Raw genomic sequence first — 19,873 nt, 5'->3', positions numbered from 1 at the left:
GCGCTTCAGGGACCCTGCTTTTAGGAGCGTTTATTTCGTCAAATGATTTTTGTGCGTCATATTCAGACATTTGTATATTAAAAAGAATTTAGCTTTAAAGCCATCTGAATTTGACGTTTAAATATTTATCTAATGACTATACTCACATCATAGAGAAATTACCAAATATAAAGCAAAAAAGCAGTTCAATTAATTAATATGCTAATTTTCGCAAACCCCTAACTGTCACCTCCTCAACTCACTGGGTAACCAAGCATCATAAAAAGCTCTTTAGTCAAGAACAGAAGCTATTCAATCAAGAAGACAAATGGACATGGTTAAATAAAAGTTACTTTATTAATGGGGTACTGAGGAAAATCTTGGCACAATTAGAAGATAAACCATCTTCAGTTTTTCCATCGTATTTGCTGTGAGAGAAAAAAAAAATGGAAAAATTGACACCTTTATTCAACTCACATTTTTTCTGAAAGTCTCAGATGCTGTAAATTAGGGATTCTTCATTTAAAGAACAAGACTGTGGTTCTGCCAATAAAATCACTGTACACAGTCACTTCTAACCTTTCCTAGAGATCCACAGTATCCAACACACACTAGGGGTCAATTACTTACTGAAGGTGCAGTACGCAAAGCGCATTTCCAAATGCAATTGCCATGTGTTTTACCCACAATGCTTTGTTTTCTCCCAGAATTCCACTATCATAGCAGTCTCCAGGGAGTTGCATCTGATGCGGCAAATCTGGCACATTTGCACTTGGACTTCAACGTAAATCAGATGCGCTGAAAATTATGTGTGGCAGATGTCATTCCTGGTTCAAAAGTGGAGATAGCTTCAGGGTTCTTCAATACATATGGCAGGCACTTACAGACCCCACGAGCAGGTAATAAGAGATAAAAACAAAGAATCTTTATTATACACAATTAGACCACATTGTAGCCTTATGCGTTTCGTGCACTTGGCACTTAATCATAGGCCTATGATTTAACAATGTGGTCTAATTGTCTACAATAAAGCTTCTTTGTTTTTATCTACTATTGCCTGCTCATGGGATCTGTGAGTGCCTGTTATATGTATTGAAGTATATCTTCTCCTCAAGCTGTAAGGCATGTGCACACGGACCCCATGTATATATTGGTGAGCCCTTCTACTTATACCTGTGAACATACACCAAACCGACCCCTTTTTTTCCCCCCTTCCCGTGTTCTTGCTATATTTTGTATAGCTTCAGGGTTCCCCTACGTCAATAGGCACAGCAGCACTCGATTCAGAACAGGAGGAAGTCAGTTGTGCATAGGGCAATGAGCACAGGCTGATGCAAGTACCTTTAATAAATCTGATTTTATCAGATAGTTGAAAACACAACTGTGGTGTAGTAAGTAAATGACCCCTACTATGTACCATAATTTTTAAGAACAAGGCTACGAATAATGCACTTTATGCATATAGCTACTGTACTGCCATAGAGGTACAGAAGTCATCTGACAGGTAATATTTATGTTTCACGTTAACGTTCTAAATTCAATAGCCTCATGCAGTCTGTCCCACCCCTGCTAGTCCCACAGTGTGGTTTGGCAGACCACCAGTACATAAAATTGCTTTGTGTAACCATCTGCACCCATTTTAACACATAGCTTGTAGATTGTAAGCTCTTTTGGGCAGGGCCCTCTTCACCTCTTGTATCGGTTATTGATTGCTTTATATGTTACTCTGTATGTCCAATGTATGTAACCCACTTATTGTACAGCGCTGCGGAATATGTTGGCGCTTTATAAATAAATGTTAATGTAATGTAATGTAATAGGGGGGAATTCACAAAAGTGGTGATATTGAGACAAAATAAAAGTAGAGATAGATTTGTCAGATTTTCCACCTAATTCACAAACCTCTATCTCCACTTTTGTGAATTTGTCTTTTAAACAGACAGTTTTCAGATTTTGCCATTTTCCCGACATCTTTTTATGAATTTGCCTTTAGCTGTTAGTAAATCTGTCGGTGCCATCAAACCCAGTCCCACATCTACGTTTGGCCAAGGCCAAACGATCAAATTATAATGGGGCAGTCGGTTCGGGGACTGCATCAACGAGCCGATGCGGTCCCCGATCCGACTGAATCTTTTAAACTGACCGATCGATATCTGGGCAATTTCAGGCCAGATATTGGTCGGTCATGCCCCTCGTTCCTGCCCCTACATGGACCGATAAGCTGCCGAATCGGTCCAAGGGACTGATATCGCCAGCTACAATCGGCCCGTGTATGGGGACCTTTAGAGAGCAACACAAGTATAAAAAAGTTTCATAGTGGTGGTGCCGCCAAATAGGGGCTGTGATTGGCTATTTGGTTGTCTCAAATCACCTGCTTTGAGGCCACTGGGAGCAACATCCAAAGAGTTGGTGAGTGACATGTTGCTCATAAGCCACTAGTCGGGGATCACTGCTCTAGGCATACTGCATGTTCATGATGGTGACTTACTTCTGTACAATTTCATTATACTGGCATTACTGTCAAACTGTGTAATGAATCTTTCATCTCTATAATGTACAGTATATTTATACTCACTTTACTTTATCTGTCAATCTTAAATATTTTATACTTTTTTTTGTGTATCTGGTTTCAGAAAACGTATTTGTATCTTAAATGGCAGGTGGCAGCAGTGGCGTAATGATACGCCGCTGGGCCCCCCTGTAAAAATCTTTAGAGGGGCTCAGCATGCACCAAAGCCTAAGGGCTGCCTACCCCCCACAACCAAGTGACAGCACCCATGGGAACATTGAATCACTCCCAGGAGGAGAGACAGTGTCAGGTGGTTCTCTCACCATGTTACTCAGAATATTGTCTATTTTTATTTCCTCAGGTGAACTTCGCTCCACTTTACAGCGATAAACCATTAACTGTTGCCGGTCTTTAAGATCTCTGTATGTCTATTGGAAACAAACAGTTGTGAGCAGCAATGTCAGCAATCCTACAGTCACTGCATACTACCTTGTTTAACATAAGTTCAATCAGTAGAGCTTGTACTGTACATAGGTTTTGCCAGTATACCACCCCCTCCCTTCAGCCTTTGTTGTTTTGTTAGTAGGAGTCCATTATGCACTTGTAATCTAATTATCTTCTTCATGGAGTAGCTTTATTTTCCCTGTTTGTGCTGTTTAGCACAAGCAATAACAAACATATAGGTTTTTTTCATGATCAAAACAATAGGCAAAAAGTATGAATGGCACAAGCCTTAAGGTGGCCATACACGCACCGATATTATCGTACGAAACCTCGTTTCGTACGATAATCGGTGCGTGTATGGCATGTCGGCGAGTCGACCGATATCGCAGGAAGCTGCCGATGTCGGACGACTCGCCGATCGGACAAGTTTGAAAATTTTGATCGGGCGCCATAGAAGGCGCCTGACCAAAATTCTCCCTTCAGAGCTGAATCGGCAGAAGGAGGTAGAAATCCTATTGTTTCTACCTCCTTACCTGCCGATTCAGCCCTGAATGGTGTGTGGCGGATCTTACGATGTTTCGTGCGACCGATGGTCGTACGAAACATTGTCGGATCGCCACGTGTATGGCCACCTTTAGTCATTAAAAAAGGTGGTATTCTACTCTTAAATAATATAATTTATAATATGATGGCCATGAACAGGCTTACATACCATTATTAAAATACTTTCTTATCTGCATTTAGTTTTAATACCTATACTCACATCAATAACCACATCATGACATTTGTACTTGGTCCCAAGAGATATTCTGCTTTCTGTGTCTTCAACTAGTCGAACATATTCCTGCAAGATCTATAAAAAACTGAGATCAGTTATTGCCATGTATGACACCTTTCCTATAATTTCCCATTAAAGCATTTAATCATAAACTTCTTACAAGTTCCTTAGCTGTTGGCACACTGGTACCAATCAAATGTCCTATATGTTTTAGGAATTATGAAGGGGAGGTTCGATGACCTATATTTGGTGAAAATGAATCTAGCGCTAATGTGACAGTAGAAATAACAAGAACTAAAGAAGCACCAAGTCACGCTTCCTGTAACATTAAGCTTTTGGAGTTCTGCCATGACAAGCAGGCCAGACAGATCAGTGCGCTGGGGGAGACATAGCGGCACATTCATGAAAATGTAAACTACTGAATGCAAAATGTATAAGTGCTCAGGATATTACTCTGAGCAAGTTTATATCAAGTTTTATGGGTGTGGATGGGTATATGTCCCTATAATTCCACTCTCAGGCCTTCTACTGTCCTATTGACAAGTATGAGAGCTTTTCTTTAATTCCTGCCAAGATACTAAATATTGATTATTTTCCAATTTAAGAAATGTATGCCATTACATAATTTTTCTTTTTGTAAACCGTGACAGCTTCTTCCTTGCCTTTCACATATACTTCAATTTTTCTTGCATACTTGAAAAGAGTATGTGCTTACCTCTACAGGGGCATTGTTCTTATGCAGAATTTCCACCACACGGTGAAAGCCAACAGGAGCCCTCTTTTTTGTATATCCCAGCCAATTCTAAGGAGAAAAAGGTCACACAAAATGTAAATTATGAACAGACTAGAATAGTAATCGGTCAGCAGACATGTTCTCTTATTACTTATTCACTCCACTTCTGTCACTCTGTTCAACTGATTTTCTTTATAAATCCTCAGTATTGCAGGTTTTCTACAGAGAAATACATAGAGGCATGTAGCACAAGTGCAGCTGTTACTTAGCTCATATACAAATAATCCTGTAATGTTATGCATACACAAACCTACACACACAAAAGAAACAAGCAAAAATATATTCAGAATTAGCGTTCACCAGTTAAACGCATAGACAAATAGGCAATAGTTTGGGAGAGGAATATCACTGGAATTGTTTCTGCATTACAGTATTTTAAATAGTTATGTGATAAAGTATAGTTTTAGGGTTATGCCGAAAAAAAACCTTCAAAGATCTGAAGAAATACAAATCTCATTCAATTGTAACTGCTATTGTCAAAATTTTCCTTGTCAAAAAATGTTGCTGTCAGTTGGTACAAGAAGACATTGGCTCTAACCTTTGTAGTAAACAGAGCATCCACATCATGCCATGCACGGAGCTTCGCCCGAGCTGCCAAGGCTGTGAGTATGTAAAGCTTTTCTGGGATCTATAATGCAAAGAATGTATATATATTTAAAAATATGCTGTTGCATCTCACTGAGGTTGTAGTTCTTGCCTTCTGCAATGTTTACTACTCACTAATATAGACGTAATCTTTAAAATGGAATGCTATACCTAAACATACACACATACCAAGGGCATTATAAAAAGGCATTTAGAATTAATACATAAATATTTTATAGCTTGACATACACCTTTTGTGTGATTTGGCTTTTATCAAGGTATTTAGAAGTAACCACTGTACTTTTTACAGTGCCCATTATCCAGCTTTATTATGTTATATAATATAATCTTTTCTACCCATGTCTACATAAAACTTTTCAGCCCCATGAATCTCACCTTGAAAGTTTTTCTTAGGTTGGTTGGACTGCTGAATGTTCCCTAATGATGAAACAAACATGAAGTATTATAAAAGACCCTATTAGACAACAGAGCATTACAATTTGTTTAGCTCTTCTTCTGGAAAATAAACATATTAAGCGACACTCTTGTATTCCACTACCTTCTCCAAATTGGCTTTAGGACAAGGCAGAAAAAGCATCTGCCATTTGCTCCAGCATCAAAGATGCAGTAAAACAAAGTAAGGCCATATATTGTGTAGAATGTGTAAATCAGAATTGTGTAAATATTAGATATTGTCAGAAAATCCATCAGGCCTTCTCTTCTTTCTCTAGCTGTTCCTGAACTGTGCCTCTCAGCATTTCACCAAAAGACAAAGGCTGTTTGGGGGATGCTAAAAGTTGGAGCTCAAAAAATTAGGAGGCCAGGTCCAGGTCATCACCAGCCCCGATCTCATCCTACGACAATATTACTTTCCTATATAACAGAGGTTTTTAGCATTCTCAGTTTAGTTTCTCCATCGAATTTCAACATTTGTCCTGTGCCACTCTCCTAGCTTATAACAAATTTACACCAATAACAATATACTATTCTGTAAACACTTTATCAATAGTTTCAGTAATATCTAGAACAAATGTACTATATATATATATAACTTTCACACAAATAAATCTTCAAGCTGTGACCTGTCTCACAGTTTGGGAATTACTGCTATATAGCATATGCAATGGCATATGATGCACAGTGGTAGAATGTAACCTTTCAGTGTACTAAGCCTTATTTCCTATAAATCAATTGATCTCACCTCACCCTCCGTATAGTGGTATATACAAGCATAGAAGAGAGTTGTAACAAGTGGCATGAAAAGTAGCGATGCTTTTCTAGGGTGTTTCCGGAACATCTGCTCCTGACCAGTTGCCTCCAAGTGTTTATCATTGGCCTGGAAATACAAGAGAGATTCCATTTAAAAAACCTGCAAATAAAAGAAATAGGTTGCAACATTGCTCAGCACATCATAGACTAAAGAACACTCATTTAAGGGATACTGTTAGATCAGTTTACTACTAAACCCAGAAGATCATTGATCTGGACTCACTAAAACATGGATGTATAAATTGAGAATATTTATATAGCACAATTTATTGACAGTGAAAATGCTTTGCCCTCTTCACAGGGGCACCTAAAAATACATAAAACCAAAAGTAAATAGTATCTTCACAGACCAAGTTATCTCCTAAAACAACAAAAAGGCCATACAAAATTGACTGTTCACTTAATAGAAGATAACTAGTCCATAGCACATGGTAAAATATTTGTTTAATGTGTATAGTTGTAAATATACCTCAAAGGTTAGAGCAGTGATCCCCAACCAGTGGTTCATGAGCAACATGTTGCTCCCCAACCCTTTGCATGTTGCTCCCAGTGGCCTAAAAGCAGGTGCTTATTTTTAAATTTCTGGCTTGGAGGCAAGTGTTGATGGCATAAAACCAATTGTAAAGCCAAACAAAGCCTTCTATAAGCTGTCAGTCCACACAGAGGCTACCAAATAGCCAATTATAGCTCTTATTTGCTGCCCCAGGAACTGTTTTCATGCTTGTGTTGCTCCCCAACACTTTTTCCGTTTGACTGTGGCTCATGGGTATAAAAGGTTGGGGATCCCTGGGTTAGAGAATGGTTACCTAGGGCACATTTACTAAAACTCTAAAATTCCTAATTTTTTTTCTTTTTAAAAATCGAATAAACTAATTTCAACGAACGTCTGACATTTACTGAAAAGTTTACTGAAAACTAAAAAAGTTGGTGCGGGAAAAAGTTGCAGAAAAGTCACAAAACTCCAAATATTTACTTGTCGCATCAAGGCCTCTACTTTTTCCAATTTCGAACAAAAGACCAGCGTCAAAAACCTGAAAACCTCTAACATTTTGAAGCAAAGAAGGATCCTCCAGGAAAGGGAAGGGACACTTTCCACTGACTTCTACATGATCTTGTCAAGTTTTAGCTGGCGAATTGTTGGATTCTGATTTTTAGCCATTTTGTTGCATAGTAAATCTTGAAAAAATTCACAACTTTTCTGTGACTTTTAGCACTAAAAAATCCAAATCTGGAAAAAAAAAATCTGAGTGTTTGTAAATTGCCACCTTCAGGAGCAGAAAATGTTCTAAACATTCTGTAGAAGTGCCCCCATAATCTCTCTCCTTGGCCCCCCTTTACTATGCAGCTTCCACATAGCAAATGACACCCAAATAGTGGGTCATCCTTTTCTTTTATCCTATCTTCTCTCCCATTCTCCATTTAACAACTATTGTTCAACTATCCACATATTGGCATATATGTCCTTATAAATACCTAATTCTGTACCACAGGGGTTTACTGCCATAAGCTGTAATTATTCCTAAATAAATTATTTTACCAGTGCAATGTTTTGAAATATTTTGTTTCTCATATGTATCATATGTTTTTTGTTGCTCATATGTATCAGTTCTATTATTAATTAGAATTTGCCAAATGCCAGCTCAGGTAATTGTCGGTGTTTGGGTGCCATTATGAATATCGGGGTGTAGTTTAGCATGTTTACATTTGTATCTCATTGTTTACTAATTAAACTTGTGAAAAGTTGTGTGCAGGAACCAAACTCTTTGTTCAAGCGGGTGGCATTTTATGATTGTATGTATCTGGGCTGATTCTCAGCCTGCGAAAAAACCCAGGCCAAGAATCAGTCCCTCTGCTGGCGTCAGCCTCCTACCTTGCCTGAACTTGGAACCATGATGATGGCCAAGTGCAACACAGAGCTGAGTTGTGGCCTGCATTTTTCCACAGGCCGCAAATCAGCCCTGTGTGGCATCAGGGATTGTCTACTGCCACATTTGATGGATTAATGAAGCAGTACAAGAAGTACAGTCCGTGTGCCTGCACCCGTGCCTTCCATGGCTTCGGGTGCAGGCGTATCAAGAATTTTTTAGAAGCTTAGCGGCGGATTCTTGGCCTGCGGATAAATGCTGTGGGCAGTAGACTTACACGTTGCAAGTGTCTTTTCTTTTTTAAGACACCCCTGTAAAATTAGCAGTCAGCCTGGGTTGGGCAGTCTATTCTCACCTCTACGATGATCTGTCTCTCCAATAAAGTGTAATGATCTTGAACATGTGCAGAATCCTCTGGAGAAAAGGGAAGGCTAAGTGAGAGAAAGTAAGAGTGAGAGTGTGTACAGAGAAAGAAAGAAGTAGAACGCAAAAAGCGACAGTGTAAGGTGATAAACGCTGTAGTGAGTAACAAAACATTACATACATCCTGTCTTTCTAATTACCATCCTGTCTCTCTCCTACTGCTTACTTCTAAAATCCTAGAACATATTGTGTTCTCCCATTTTACTAAATTTCTAACACCCATAATCTGTTGGACCCACTGCAATATGGTTTACGTCCTGCACACTCTACTGAGACTGCATTGTGCAGAGTTACAAATAACCTTCAGGTTGCCAAAGTCGAAGGTCACATTTCTATCCTAATCCTTCTTGATAAGCTGCATTTGATACGGTTGACCACTTCCTCCTAATGAAAATTCTATATTCACTTGGTATCCGCAATCAAGCTGAATCCTGGCTCTCTTCATACCTTTCTGACTGATCCTTCACTGTCTCTTATGCTAACAAAATCTCCAGTTCCACTTAATGCAGGGGTGTTGCAGGCACTTTACTTGGTCAACAAAGTGAAACCAGCACCATATATTATTCAAAATTGCCTACAAGATTAGAGTTTTTTTCATTTAACCTTTATGTCTCCTTTAAATATAATCTGTATGCTGGTGATATCCAAAAATACTTTCCAACCCTTCATTAACATTTGAAACAGACTCAAAAAACTCTAACTGCCTCCTAGCCATCTCCTAATGTATGAAATTCTCAAATAAAGTTAAAAGTCCTGCTGTAGCTTCCAGTGTCGTCAGTAGGTACTCATCAACAGGCTACAGACCCTGTGCTGGCTGTACAACATTTCCAAATTCAAGTATAAATGACCCGGAGTACACATTTTCTCAGCGAATCTGTGTAATTTTATTGAGACATCACAGCACTACATGTTTGGGCTAACAGCCTTCCTCAATTCACCTGAGGAAGACTGTTAGCCGAAACATGTAGTGCTGTGATGTCTGAATAAAATTACACAGATTCACTGAGAAAATGTGTACATGCAGCACTTAATCTCCTTAATATCCTATTTGTGCCTTTAAGTTACCCTCCCATTAAGACTGTAAGCTCTACAGGGCAGGGCATCCCCTCATCTTTTTGTCACTTAGCTCTGTGGAATCTTTAATGCAACTGTACTTTTTATTTATTTCTATTATTGTCCTTTCATCTGTTATTTTAATGACCCCCCCTATTTATTAACTTATTATTCTGCTGTACAGTGCTGTGTGCATAGGTAGCCCTATATAAATAAAAAATACAGTTGACAACAACATGAGAATGGTTTTTAGGAAGAACATAAGGGTGTCTGGGCCAAGAGACCACAATGACATACATAACAAGTAACAGTAAAATAAGAAGAGACGGAAAATACACAAAGAAGATAGAATGTAACACTAACCTAAGGCATTTGGATTTTAGGAAATCCCTCCGCTCATCTGCACCGGCTATGTTCAGGTGTTCTCTGTATTTACAAAGCTAGGAAATTGGAAAGTTTTAGTGTTATAACAAACAGTTTTAATAAGTTAAGCTTTGTAAATACTAGTTTGCTGAAGTGACAAACACTTACAGCCAGCTCTTCTGTTCGTTCCAGATATCTGAAAAATTAAGGGGGGGTGGGTTACAGGAATAAGGTCACAGCAGAACTCACCATCATTGTAATGACCCAATCTCTCTCTATACCACACTACTGTCTCTTCTCTCATTACTGATCACTTCCACACTGCCAATCTCTTACCTAAGCAAATCCATCAGAAGTTGCTGTTCTGACATTTCTCTCAGAAAGTGAATAAAATGTCTTAAAGCAACTTGTCGCAGCTCCAGCTCCTTAAACAGGACATCTGTGAAAAAGTAAGATAGTAATATGGTATTTAGTCAGAATATAGGACAGGGTTATGTATTTAGTATTCATGCTTGTCACTGCAAGTCTTGGTTCAGCAAGTAAGCAATGAGTTAGGTCAAGCACAAAAGGTGTTTGACTCACCTGAGTTTAAGGTCTTTTTCAAAAATATTAGTACCTAGAAATGAGAACAAAATTTAACTTCCACTAATAATAGCCTATTAATATACTCATATGAGGGCAGGAGTATGGCACACACACATAGAAAGCAAAGAGCAGACAGAGTATGGCACACACAGGCAGCACAGGGGAGAAAGAGTATGGAAGGAGAGAGGAAAACCTATCCTGACCATTCCAACATGAACAGTTTGTGTTGTACCATATACAGTGACATAATGCCAGTGCTGCTATTACAGTCTGTTTGAAATGTGAACATTTGAACAATGTGGGCACTTACAGTCTGCAGGGTCTTACAAGTTTAAACAATACAGGAGCTTACAGCCTGAATCTAAGATACAGTTCATTTCAGTACTAATACCATTTAGAGCTTTCACAAAGGTAAGCAATCACAGCAGGCAGACAAATAGGAGCCATGGGCTTCCAGTTCGACAGCACTAACCTAAGTGATTAGACCAGTAGCAAACATTGCACCTTTTACTACAGAACTCCCTACGTTTAGCTAAACCAATCCAAATTCTGAAAAAGTGCTAGGATTTAGTCAAATCCTGAATTCAGGGGAACCCTACCATGAATGGAGGAAACTTTTAAGAAAATACTTACTGCTGTGATCACATTGCCATCATGCAGTTTCACAGCCTCATCCAAGAGGTGCAGTTTTTCCTTCAAAGTCCGAAATCTCTCTAGTGGGCATATCTAATGGTAAAGAGAAAAAGAGAATTAATTACATCAGATATTGTTTTCATTTGCAACAGAGATACAGAAGTGGATTTAAATAATGAATCAGCATTCCCTGATAAATACCATACAATAAGACTGCATTGCCCATTGTTTCTATATGGTTGCTGACATTCTAAGGGCAAGGATACACAAGGTGGCATGTCAGCCTGGGCATAAACGCAGGCTGACAATCTGCCCCTATGCTTAAAAAAATCTTCTAGTTGTGCCTGCATCCAGAAGCATTAAATCTACCCCCGATATCTGCCAACAAATGCGTTTATTGGAAGTTATCGGCTGTGTGCGCCTGCATCTAGATGGATTCAACGCGTCTGCAGGCTGACAATCTGCCCTGTGTGCCCTTGCCCTAAGGTGTATAAAGAACACTACAATCTGATAACTACTGGTAGTTAGTTAGATTTCATGGTAACTGCAAGGACAGTATGTACATAGCGGTTCCAGTATTGTAGTTATGACTAAGCTCTTGAGCCTTAGGGCACTGGTACATGGGACATTTTATCAGTTTACCTAGCTTCATTGGTAATCGCCACTGCTAAAAGAGCATCAGAACTTGGGGCTCATCCTTGCAAGTCAGCCTTTTTTATTTATTACTAGGACAAGGAGGTTCTCCGTACACATCCATCCTTTTTCCCCAAGGTGGTATTCCAAGTTCCACATCAACCAGAAGCTTACTATGCCCTCCTTTTGTCCAAGTCCAAATAAAACAATAAAGAGGCTGCTCTGCAATCTTTGGATGCGGTTTAAGAGTTACCTAGCATATTTCTGCAAATGTGGAGTTCCATTGTCATAAACTTGACGTAAAAACAAATATTTATAAAATGAGGGGGAAATTAAAATAAGGGTATGTAATATTGAGGTTTCACTGTATAATTTATAGCTAACATGCCACAACTCTCCACATGTACAGACTATATAATGAGACTTGTTTCTCCACTGACCAGAAGATGAGACACATTAATTCAGGGGTCTCAAACTCGCGGCCCTCGGTACAGTATTTTGTGGCCCGCACCAACGCCTTCTCAAAAGCAATGAATGGATCGCGATTTTTATTGCGATTCAAGGGATAATGCAAGGCACGGCGGGCAGCTAATTGTGCACACAGAACATCTTCCCATAATAACTGTTATGATGGTATAACGTCATTTCCGCAATCAGCAGCTCCCGCCCGCCATGCCTTGCATTATCCCTTGAAAGCCAATTTTTTGTGAAATCCCTTATGCGGCCCAGTCTCATCCTGACTTTGCCTCCTGCGGCCCCCAGGTAAATTGAGTTTGAGCCCCCTGCATTAAATATTCTCCTAGGAAGTAGAGTAATGCACTCACCTTGCCTCTCTGCATACGGCGGATGGTCTCCTCAACGCTCCAGTCTCCACTGTAATCCTGTAAAAATTATCTGTGATAAACTATATGCATTTACATTATTTCCCTCTAATCTTATCAACCATTTTTCTGGTAGAGGGCCCTAGTGGGCCTTTTCACCTTGGGAAAGGAGTTTTCCTGAAACTATTTTCCTTCTGATTTGCAGTACGGTGATACTTGTGGCAAGTATATATATGTGTTGATGCTCTAAATGTGATTTGTAGACATTTGAGACTATATAAAAATATTGTACATACTTGTTTATTTTTTATGCATTGGGCTATTGTAAATATGGCCTTCTTTTGGCCATTTATTAAGACCCTTGGTGGGCCCAAGATCCAAGAGTAGTGGGAAGACAGTGTGGAACTATATGGCTACATAACAAACAGATAATGCATAAATATGGGAAATAAAATTATACAGTTGGTAAGCATATGGAAAGTAGAATAGTCAAAGAATTTCAATTCACACTAATAAAAAGGGTTGAGATTGGACAAAATACAATGCATATACATTGCTTCAATAATTATGTGGTTTATTTAATTACCTGTGTTTATGGATTGCAATATGAAAGGAGAACCAAAAATCATAAATTAAAGTGTTTTAACGTAATTTAAATTGTTTTAAAATATAATTTATTGTTGCCCTGCAATGTTAGAACTGGTGTGTTTGCTTTAGAAACACTACTATAGGTCAAGAAATAAGCTGCTATATAGCTATGTAATCTGATTTCCTTAACATACGATTCCAAAGGATTGAGGATATTGGTTATGGAATAAGTTAAAGCAGCAAAAAGAGAGAGAGGCTTGTGCTAGTGGTCTATTGTGAAACATTTAGGATACATAAGCTGCAAAACGTAAGTCCCTTGAAATAAACTATTATATGCATTTGCCATCTTTAATATGAAAGGGTGTGTTTTGCCAAGGAAGGGTGATATAAATGGCCTGTGAGAGGGGTTTTGAAATGTACGATGTCATATTTCCTGAGCAGCTACAGAACAGGTATCTGTAAAAATGCATTTGGGAATTTGGTCATGTGATCAGTGCCGAGGAGTGTACCTATCTCTACAGATCCATGGATGGTGGTGGACTGTAAAGTTTTCCATGCTTGATTAAATCAGAATATTGCTGCCTGACATTGCTTCCAAGTACCTGATTTTCTGATCTGGGTCTGCGCAGCTCTGGAGCAAAGATTTTGCTATTTGTATCAAGAAGAGCTGAAAAAGAAGAGAAAAGTTATATAACCCTGCATGCTTTCACATTGTGGAAAAATTATCTATAAATTTTTTGTCTTACCATCAGACAGTGATTGACGGCTTTCAGTTTGCGACCAACCTGCAAAGTAATGAGAAAACAGAATGATAAATCATGGGCACAACTACCAAGGGTGCAGCTGCAACAGATACCATGCCCTGGCACCCTCGATGGGGCCCACGTCCTGGAAGGAGAATTATTAGCTGAAACCCGGTGTGCTTCTAAGCTCTGGTACAATTGCTGCTTCATCTCACCTGTGGCCTGCCCACAGCACAACACATCATTCATCAAGTGAAGCAAGGATGATTTCACAGGCTGCTCCTTATTCTATGCTTTGCGGCTTGTAGTAAATTATTAGGGGTATATTTATCATGCTGTGTTAAAAGTGGAGTGAAGCATTACCGGTGATGTTGCTCATAGAAGCCTATCAGCAATTAGATTTCAACTGTTAGAAAACCAAAGCAAAGCATCTGATTGACTGCTTTGATCAACATCACCAGTAAAGTTTCACTCCACTTTTTACACAGCATGATAAATATAGCCCTGAGTAACTGTGTAACTTTAGCTGATCATTGTGGCCTTGCCCTAATAAAGGGGTGCACAATGTATACTATTTATGTCTATCTGGAATATTAGCTGAGCACGTGTTTAATGGCCCATGTGTGGTGTCTAATTACCAGGTCCAGCAGCTTCAAATCAGATGCAATCAACATTGCTATAGTGATAAAAACTATTATTATTATTGGTCTGGGACACCAGTTAACTGCTTTCTATTTTAGCCTAATCTTATCATTCAAAGAATTTCACACATAGTTTAAAACCAACAAAAATGAAGTAAAAAGAGAGCTGTTTATAAGTCATTCATTTAGTCTTACTTAATTTATTTAGTCCTATGACATTGGGTCAGTAATGGTTGTGGTCCAGCCTGCAGCAATTATTATTATAACATTATTATTATATTGTACACATACTCATGGGAGAAAAAAAGAGAAGCAAACATTTGAGTGATACTGGTGTTCTATATCACAAACTAACATATACATTTACTAACCTCTGAATAAGCTACTCAGTGAATGTGAGGAACCAGGCTTTGGGAATACAGAGGAAGAAGCCTCTGTTCTGGATTTATGTGGTGCAAAATTTCGTGTCTCAGCTGATGCTCGGGCGTTTGAGGCAGTTTCTTTAATGGACCAGGATATACCTGATACAGAGGTATACAAGAAAGAAAAACATCTAAGTGCTTTATTTATAGAATTCTTATATAAAGTATATAAAGTGTCTCAGAGTGCCTCACAGGTTACCACAATTAACAAAATCAACAACAGGTCGTAGAGGTACTTACTTCCAACAGGTTCCCCGCTCCAATTAACAGTCTCACCATCATCGTCTTCATCTACTATAGCTCTAAGACTATTTACTGCCCTCTTGGACTCCTTCAGCTGTGGAGCAGTGATAAAAGGTTAACATAAAAGACCAAAGATCCAAAGGAGCAGATTAATTACTTTTCATGTTTTGCCTCAATTCATTTAAACTGCATCAAAAAATCTGTATCATAATTTTTGTTTTGTGATCATGAATAATCCAGGTAAAAACCCTTTGATCAGGGGTCCCATATCAGATCAAAAAATTGCCTCCCTCAAAGAACTGATAAACACTGAACTCTACTGTACAATGGGTAGAAAGTATAGCAAAAGTGTTACCCATCCTTAGGCTGATGCCAGACGTGGCGTTTTTACGCTGCGTATTTTCTCCGCCTAAAAACGCCGCACAACCCACACAGCCCCTGACAATGGTGTTTTTCAGCCAGGCCTTTTGCCTAGTACTGGTGACGCAGCAAATCCCGTTTCCCATGGTGCTAATAGTGCGAAATAGTAAAAACGCAGCATATTTCCGCAAGGTAGCTGCCTTTGTGTATACATAGGAATAGGTTGCTGTGCAAATAACGGCGTATTTTGGCAAACGCATGAAAAGTCCGTGGTAATGCGTTTTCTAGCGTATTTACGCATAGTGTGTTTTCCATCGAAACTGTTTAAGTTATTTCTATGGGTGATGATGCGTTTTTCAGCCGCCGAGAAAATTAGAAAATACGCAGCGTAAAAACGTCATGTCTGGCATCAGCCTTAAAAGAAATGTAACACTAAATTTTTTAAGTAAAAAAGCTATTCTACCCTGCACCAATAACTGCCCTATCCTGCAAACCACTTAGTATTTTACATGCTTTAATAGAAAATACCTGCTTAAACTTGGCTTCCTGTCAATTGAACTACGGCGATACGGTAAAGGAAGGAGCAGCATCCACTATGCGACGATCGATTGTTCGAGCCTAGCCTTCTTTCTGTATAGGAAGGATTCAGGCTAGGCTCGATCAATCGATCGTCGCATAGTGGATGCAGTTCCTTCCTTCACCGTATCGCCGTAGTTCAATTGACAGGAAGCAAAGTTTTAGCAGGTATTTTCTATTAAAGCATTTAAAATACTAAGTGGTTTGCAGGATAGGGCAATTATTGGTGCAGGGTAGAATAGCTTTTTCTTAAGAAATTTTAGTGTTACTTTCCTTTAATAGGCATGGGATGGTATTTAAAATATTTAGGAATGGACAGTTTACCTGAGAAAGTTCATCATCATCATCATCATCAAAAGCGAAAGCTTTGAACTTGGAGCTATGCCAGTAATCTTCCTCATCTCCTTTAGTTCTGGACATCTACAAAGGAAAATATGATCACAATCAAAATTAGGACAAAGCAAAGCAGAAGAAAACAATTTATAGAAAGAAGGGACTGTGCTTCCCCTGCAGGACAAATACAGACACTACAGTAAAAGCTACTTTTTATACCTGTTAAAGGACAAGGAAAGTCAAAATCTATTAAGCACACTATTAAATAGTACTACTATTGCTATGTAAAAACGCTATATTTCTGGCTTGCCTAATGAAAGATTTACAGAGATACACCTGCTACATTCTACATACTTGCTTCAGTGAACGGAGCCGCCCTCTTTAACAAGTGATGCCCACTCCCTTTCCCTCACTGTCTCTACTGCGCATGCGCCCCCAACATCCTCCCTGCGGCCCCCCGCTTCCTTCTGGAAGGATGCAGCTGCATCCTTATTATCCACTCATGTGAATTCAAATCGTCAGCACCCCCAACTCGTGTCACACACCACCCGTTCCGGTCCTTTTGTCAGCACCCCCCCCACTCCGCTCCTTTTGTCAGCACCCCCCCCCCGCTCCGCTCCTTTTGTCGGCAAAACCCCCCCCCCGCTGTGTTCTCTAGTCGGCATCCAGTGCTCCCCGCTTGCCTCTCCCCCCACCAGCACCTCTTGTCCTCTTGTAATCATCCCACGCTCCCTGCTTGCCTCTCTCCCCACCAGCACCTGCCTGCCAGCTGTCTTGTCTTGTTCTTCCACTGCTTAGACTGTTTATAAGGGCGGCGGTCGCCATGGCGCTGGGGGGAGCGCTCCTGCTGGTGCGCATGCGCCGCCTACAGTCCTGATCCCATGGTCAGTGCAGGAGTGAGGCATTATGGGAATCTTCTCTACCCAGCTCAGGGTGTTTTCTTCCTGTTTGGCTTCAGATCTTCTGAACGGGAGAAATATGGGGAGACTTAAAGGAACAGTAACACCAAAAAAATAAAGTGTATACAAGTAATAACAAAATAATGTACTGTTGCCCTGCATTGCTACAACTGGTGTGTTTGCCTCAGAAAGACTACTATAGTTTATATAAGTAAGCTGCTGTGTAGCCATGGGGGCAGCCATTCAAAGGAGAAAAGGCACAGGTTACTTAGCAGATAACAGATAAACCCCCATTATATGGGGCTTATCTACTAGGTATCTGCTATGTAACCTGTGCCTTTTCTCCTTTTTTTCCAGCTTGAATGGCTGCCCCCATGGCTACACAGCAGCTTATTTATATAGTAGCTTTACTGTAGCAAAAACACCAGTTTTTTGCAGAGCAACAGCACATTATATTTTAATTACTTTAAAACACTTTAATTTTTTGATGTTACTGTTCCTTTAAGGGCACTATTGAGACAACAGAAGGTATGCCTGTATTTTGAGATTAACTCTTTACTAGCCTTTCCTTCTTCTTTAAATCAGTCATTTTTCTGTGTCTGTGACAATTTCTTTGAAGGGATGGGAGTGGCCTATTTTGAACCTAACACACTGAGAACTTCCTATATGCTTAAATCATAACGTCTAGGTTTTGCCTTTACTTTTTTTCCCACTGGATCAATTCATCGGTTGCTTGTGCAACCAGTTGCATAAATTGAAAAGTCAACGGCATAGCCAAACAGACTCAGCATATTATAAATCTAACTTACTGTTACTGTTAGAATTGCAGCACTCTGACACAGGAGTCACAGCCAATAGGAGTTAAATCTGCTGCTAGTACAATGCATGACATCATTAGAGGAAGTAAAAAAGCAACTGTGGTGTTTATAGGGGTCACTGACCCCCTCCCCTCCAACACAGGGTCTGTGCAGAAGTGAAGGATCAGCAGAGGGATGATTCTGAGGTGAATCTCTCTTCAGCTGCACATTTTTTGAACAACATTTTAAAACAAATGTTTATCCAGTGGTTATCTTTGTTGCCTTGCAGCATTTGGGTATCTGCACGGATTTCTACACTCCAAAACATACAGGCTATTATCTATCTGTAAAACGCACTCTATAGGATGATAGGTGATAGGCAACAAATTCTCCACTGGGGCAGAATGAACAATCTCTTATGGCACTGTGATATAAAGTTATATAAATAAAAGATAACAGACATATAAACGTTGCCTCTTCATTTAATCCAGCAATTGTTGACATTCTATACGATTATAAGGCAATGGCAATTAAGAAGCTGTGCACGGAAGAAGCAGTGGAAAATACTAGGATACGTGTAAACGGGACGCAGGCCAACTATAACCTGGTCCTACAGAATCGCAAGCGTCCCTCTGCCCAAAATCGCCCCTACCCATCTACAGCCTTACCTCTTCAGCCGACACAACCCGTCTCTGCCGGGAGAATGCTGGGATATGTATTTTTTACTCGAGACAACCAATCTATCTCCAGAGAAGACTGACTAGATGTTAAACTACAATTCCCATCAGCGCTAGCGCCTTGCACTTCCGGCTTAATTTGGGCTCTGGGCAATTTGCTTGGCAGAGTAATTCACGGATTCTGGATTTACGAGTATTTTCCCAGCCAATGATTAGGTACAGTCAGTACCGGCACATATTTTGGAATGAACAGTTTTCTAGAAAAAAAAAAAACCACAGCATATCATTCATTTGCTGGCAAAGCAGGCGGTGATTGCATCGGTGCTGCAAAATCTCACAAATACTTAATTCACCAAACTCAATTGCAATATGTTGTCTTTTTTTATAGTGTAGGACAAATGGGGCGCCGACATCCCTGCATACCGAACGGGCCTTAAAACGGCTTTCTTTTATTACGATAAACTCCCAGTTGCAGCAGAACTACAACCCTTCACGACAGCCATTACAATTGCCCCAACTTTCAGTATCCCCTAAGGTTCTTTGGTTGCCCATCACGCTTGCCTCAATTTTAAACAGCGCTTAAAGCCCTTTTGACAGGAGGAGTGATTCTAGTCACTGTAACGCAAGGGTCACCTGATTCAACGCCAAGTGCTGTCACAGACTAATTCGTGCTGCCCATTTAGAATGCAGACCGATACAATGCAGTATACAGGCTAAATCATGCCTCACTCAAAATGGCGCGGATAGAGGGGCCAGACAGCCATTATCATCGTGGGCAGAACTTGATATCTACTGAGACACTTTCAGAAACGATCTATAGCCATCAACGTGTATTTGTAATACGTGTTGTGCGAGTAGGCG

General features: G+C 39.8%; 1 protein-coding gene across 4 annotated transcripts; it reads right to left on the bottom strand.

The window, feature by feature from the left end:
• Positions 1–312: 312 nt before the first annotated feature.
• On the bottom strand, positions 313–19,821 carry vipas39 (VPS33B interacting protein, apical-basolateral polarity regulator, spe-39 homolog). Of its 4 annotated transcripts, none has more exons than XM_031890221.1 (21): positions 19,646–19,821; positions 19,004–19,269; positions 16,631–16,726; positions 15,368–15,464; positions 15,077–15,226; positions 14,068–14,106; positions 13,924–13,988; positions 12,737–12,793; positions 11,280–11,372; positions 10,644–10,677; positions 10,398–10,500; positions 10,230–10,257; positions 10,062–10,138; positions 8,578–8,653; positions 6,290–6,424; positions 5,485–5,526; positions 5,042–5,131; positions 4,426–4,512; positions 3,696–3,785; positions 2,812–2,916; positions 313–407 (listed from the first exon to the last, which is right to left on the bottom strand). In XM_031890221.1, the coding sequence occupies exons 3-21, from the start codon at positions 16,724–16,726 to the stop codon at positions 387–389; spliced, it is 1,485 nt and encodes a 494-aa protein (XP_031746081.1). In that variant the 5' UTR covers positions 19,004–19,269; positions 19,646–19,821; the 3' UTR covers positions 313–386. The 4 variants fall into 4 exon arrangements, with proteins under 4 accessions (XP_031746081.1, XP_031746083.1, XP_031746082.1 ...); XM_031890223.1 differs by lacking the exon at positions 19,646–19,821 and adding an exon at positions 19,574–19,617; XM_031890222.1 differs by lacking the exon at positions 19,646–19,821 and adding an exon at positions 19,436–19,538.
• Positions 19,822–19,873: the final 52 nt, after the last annotated feature.

The sequence above is a fragment of the Xenopus tropicalis genome, chromosome 8, assembly GCF_000004195.4.
Source record: "Xenopus tropicalis strain Nigerian chromosome 8, UCB_Xtro_10.0, whole genome shotgun sequence".
NCBI lineage: Eukaryota > Metazoa > Chordata > Amphibia > Anura > Pipidae > Xenopus > Xenopus tropicalis.
This window is presented reverse-complemented; position numbering and strand designations above follow the sequence as displayed.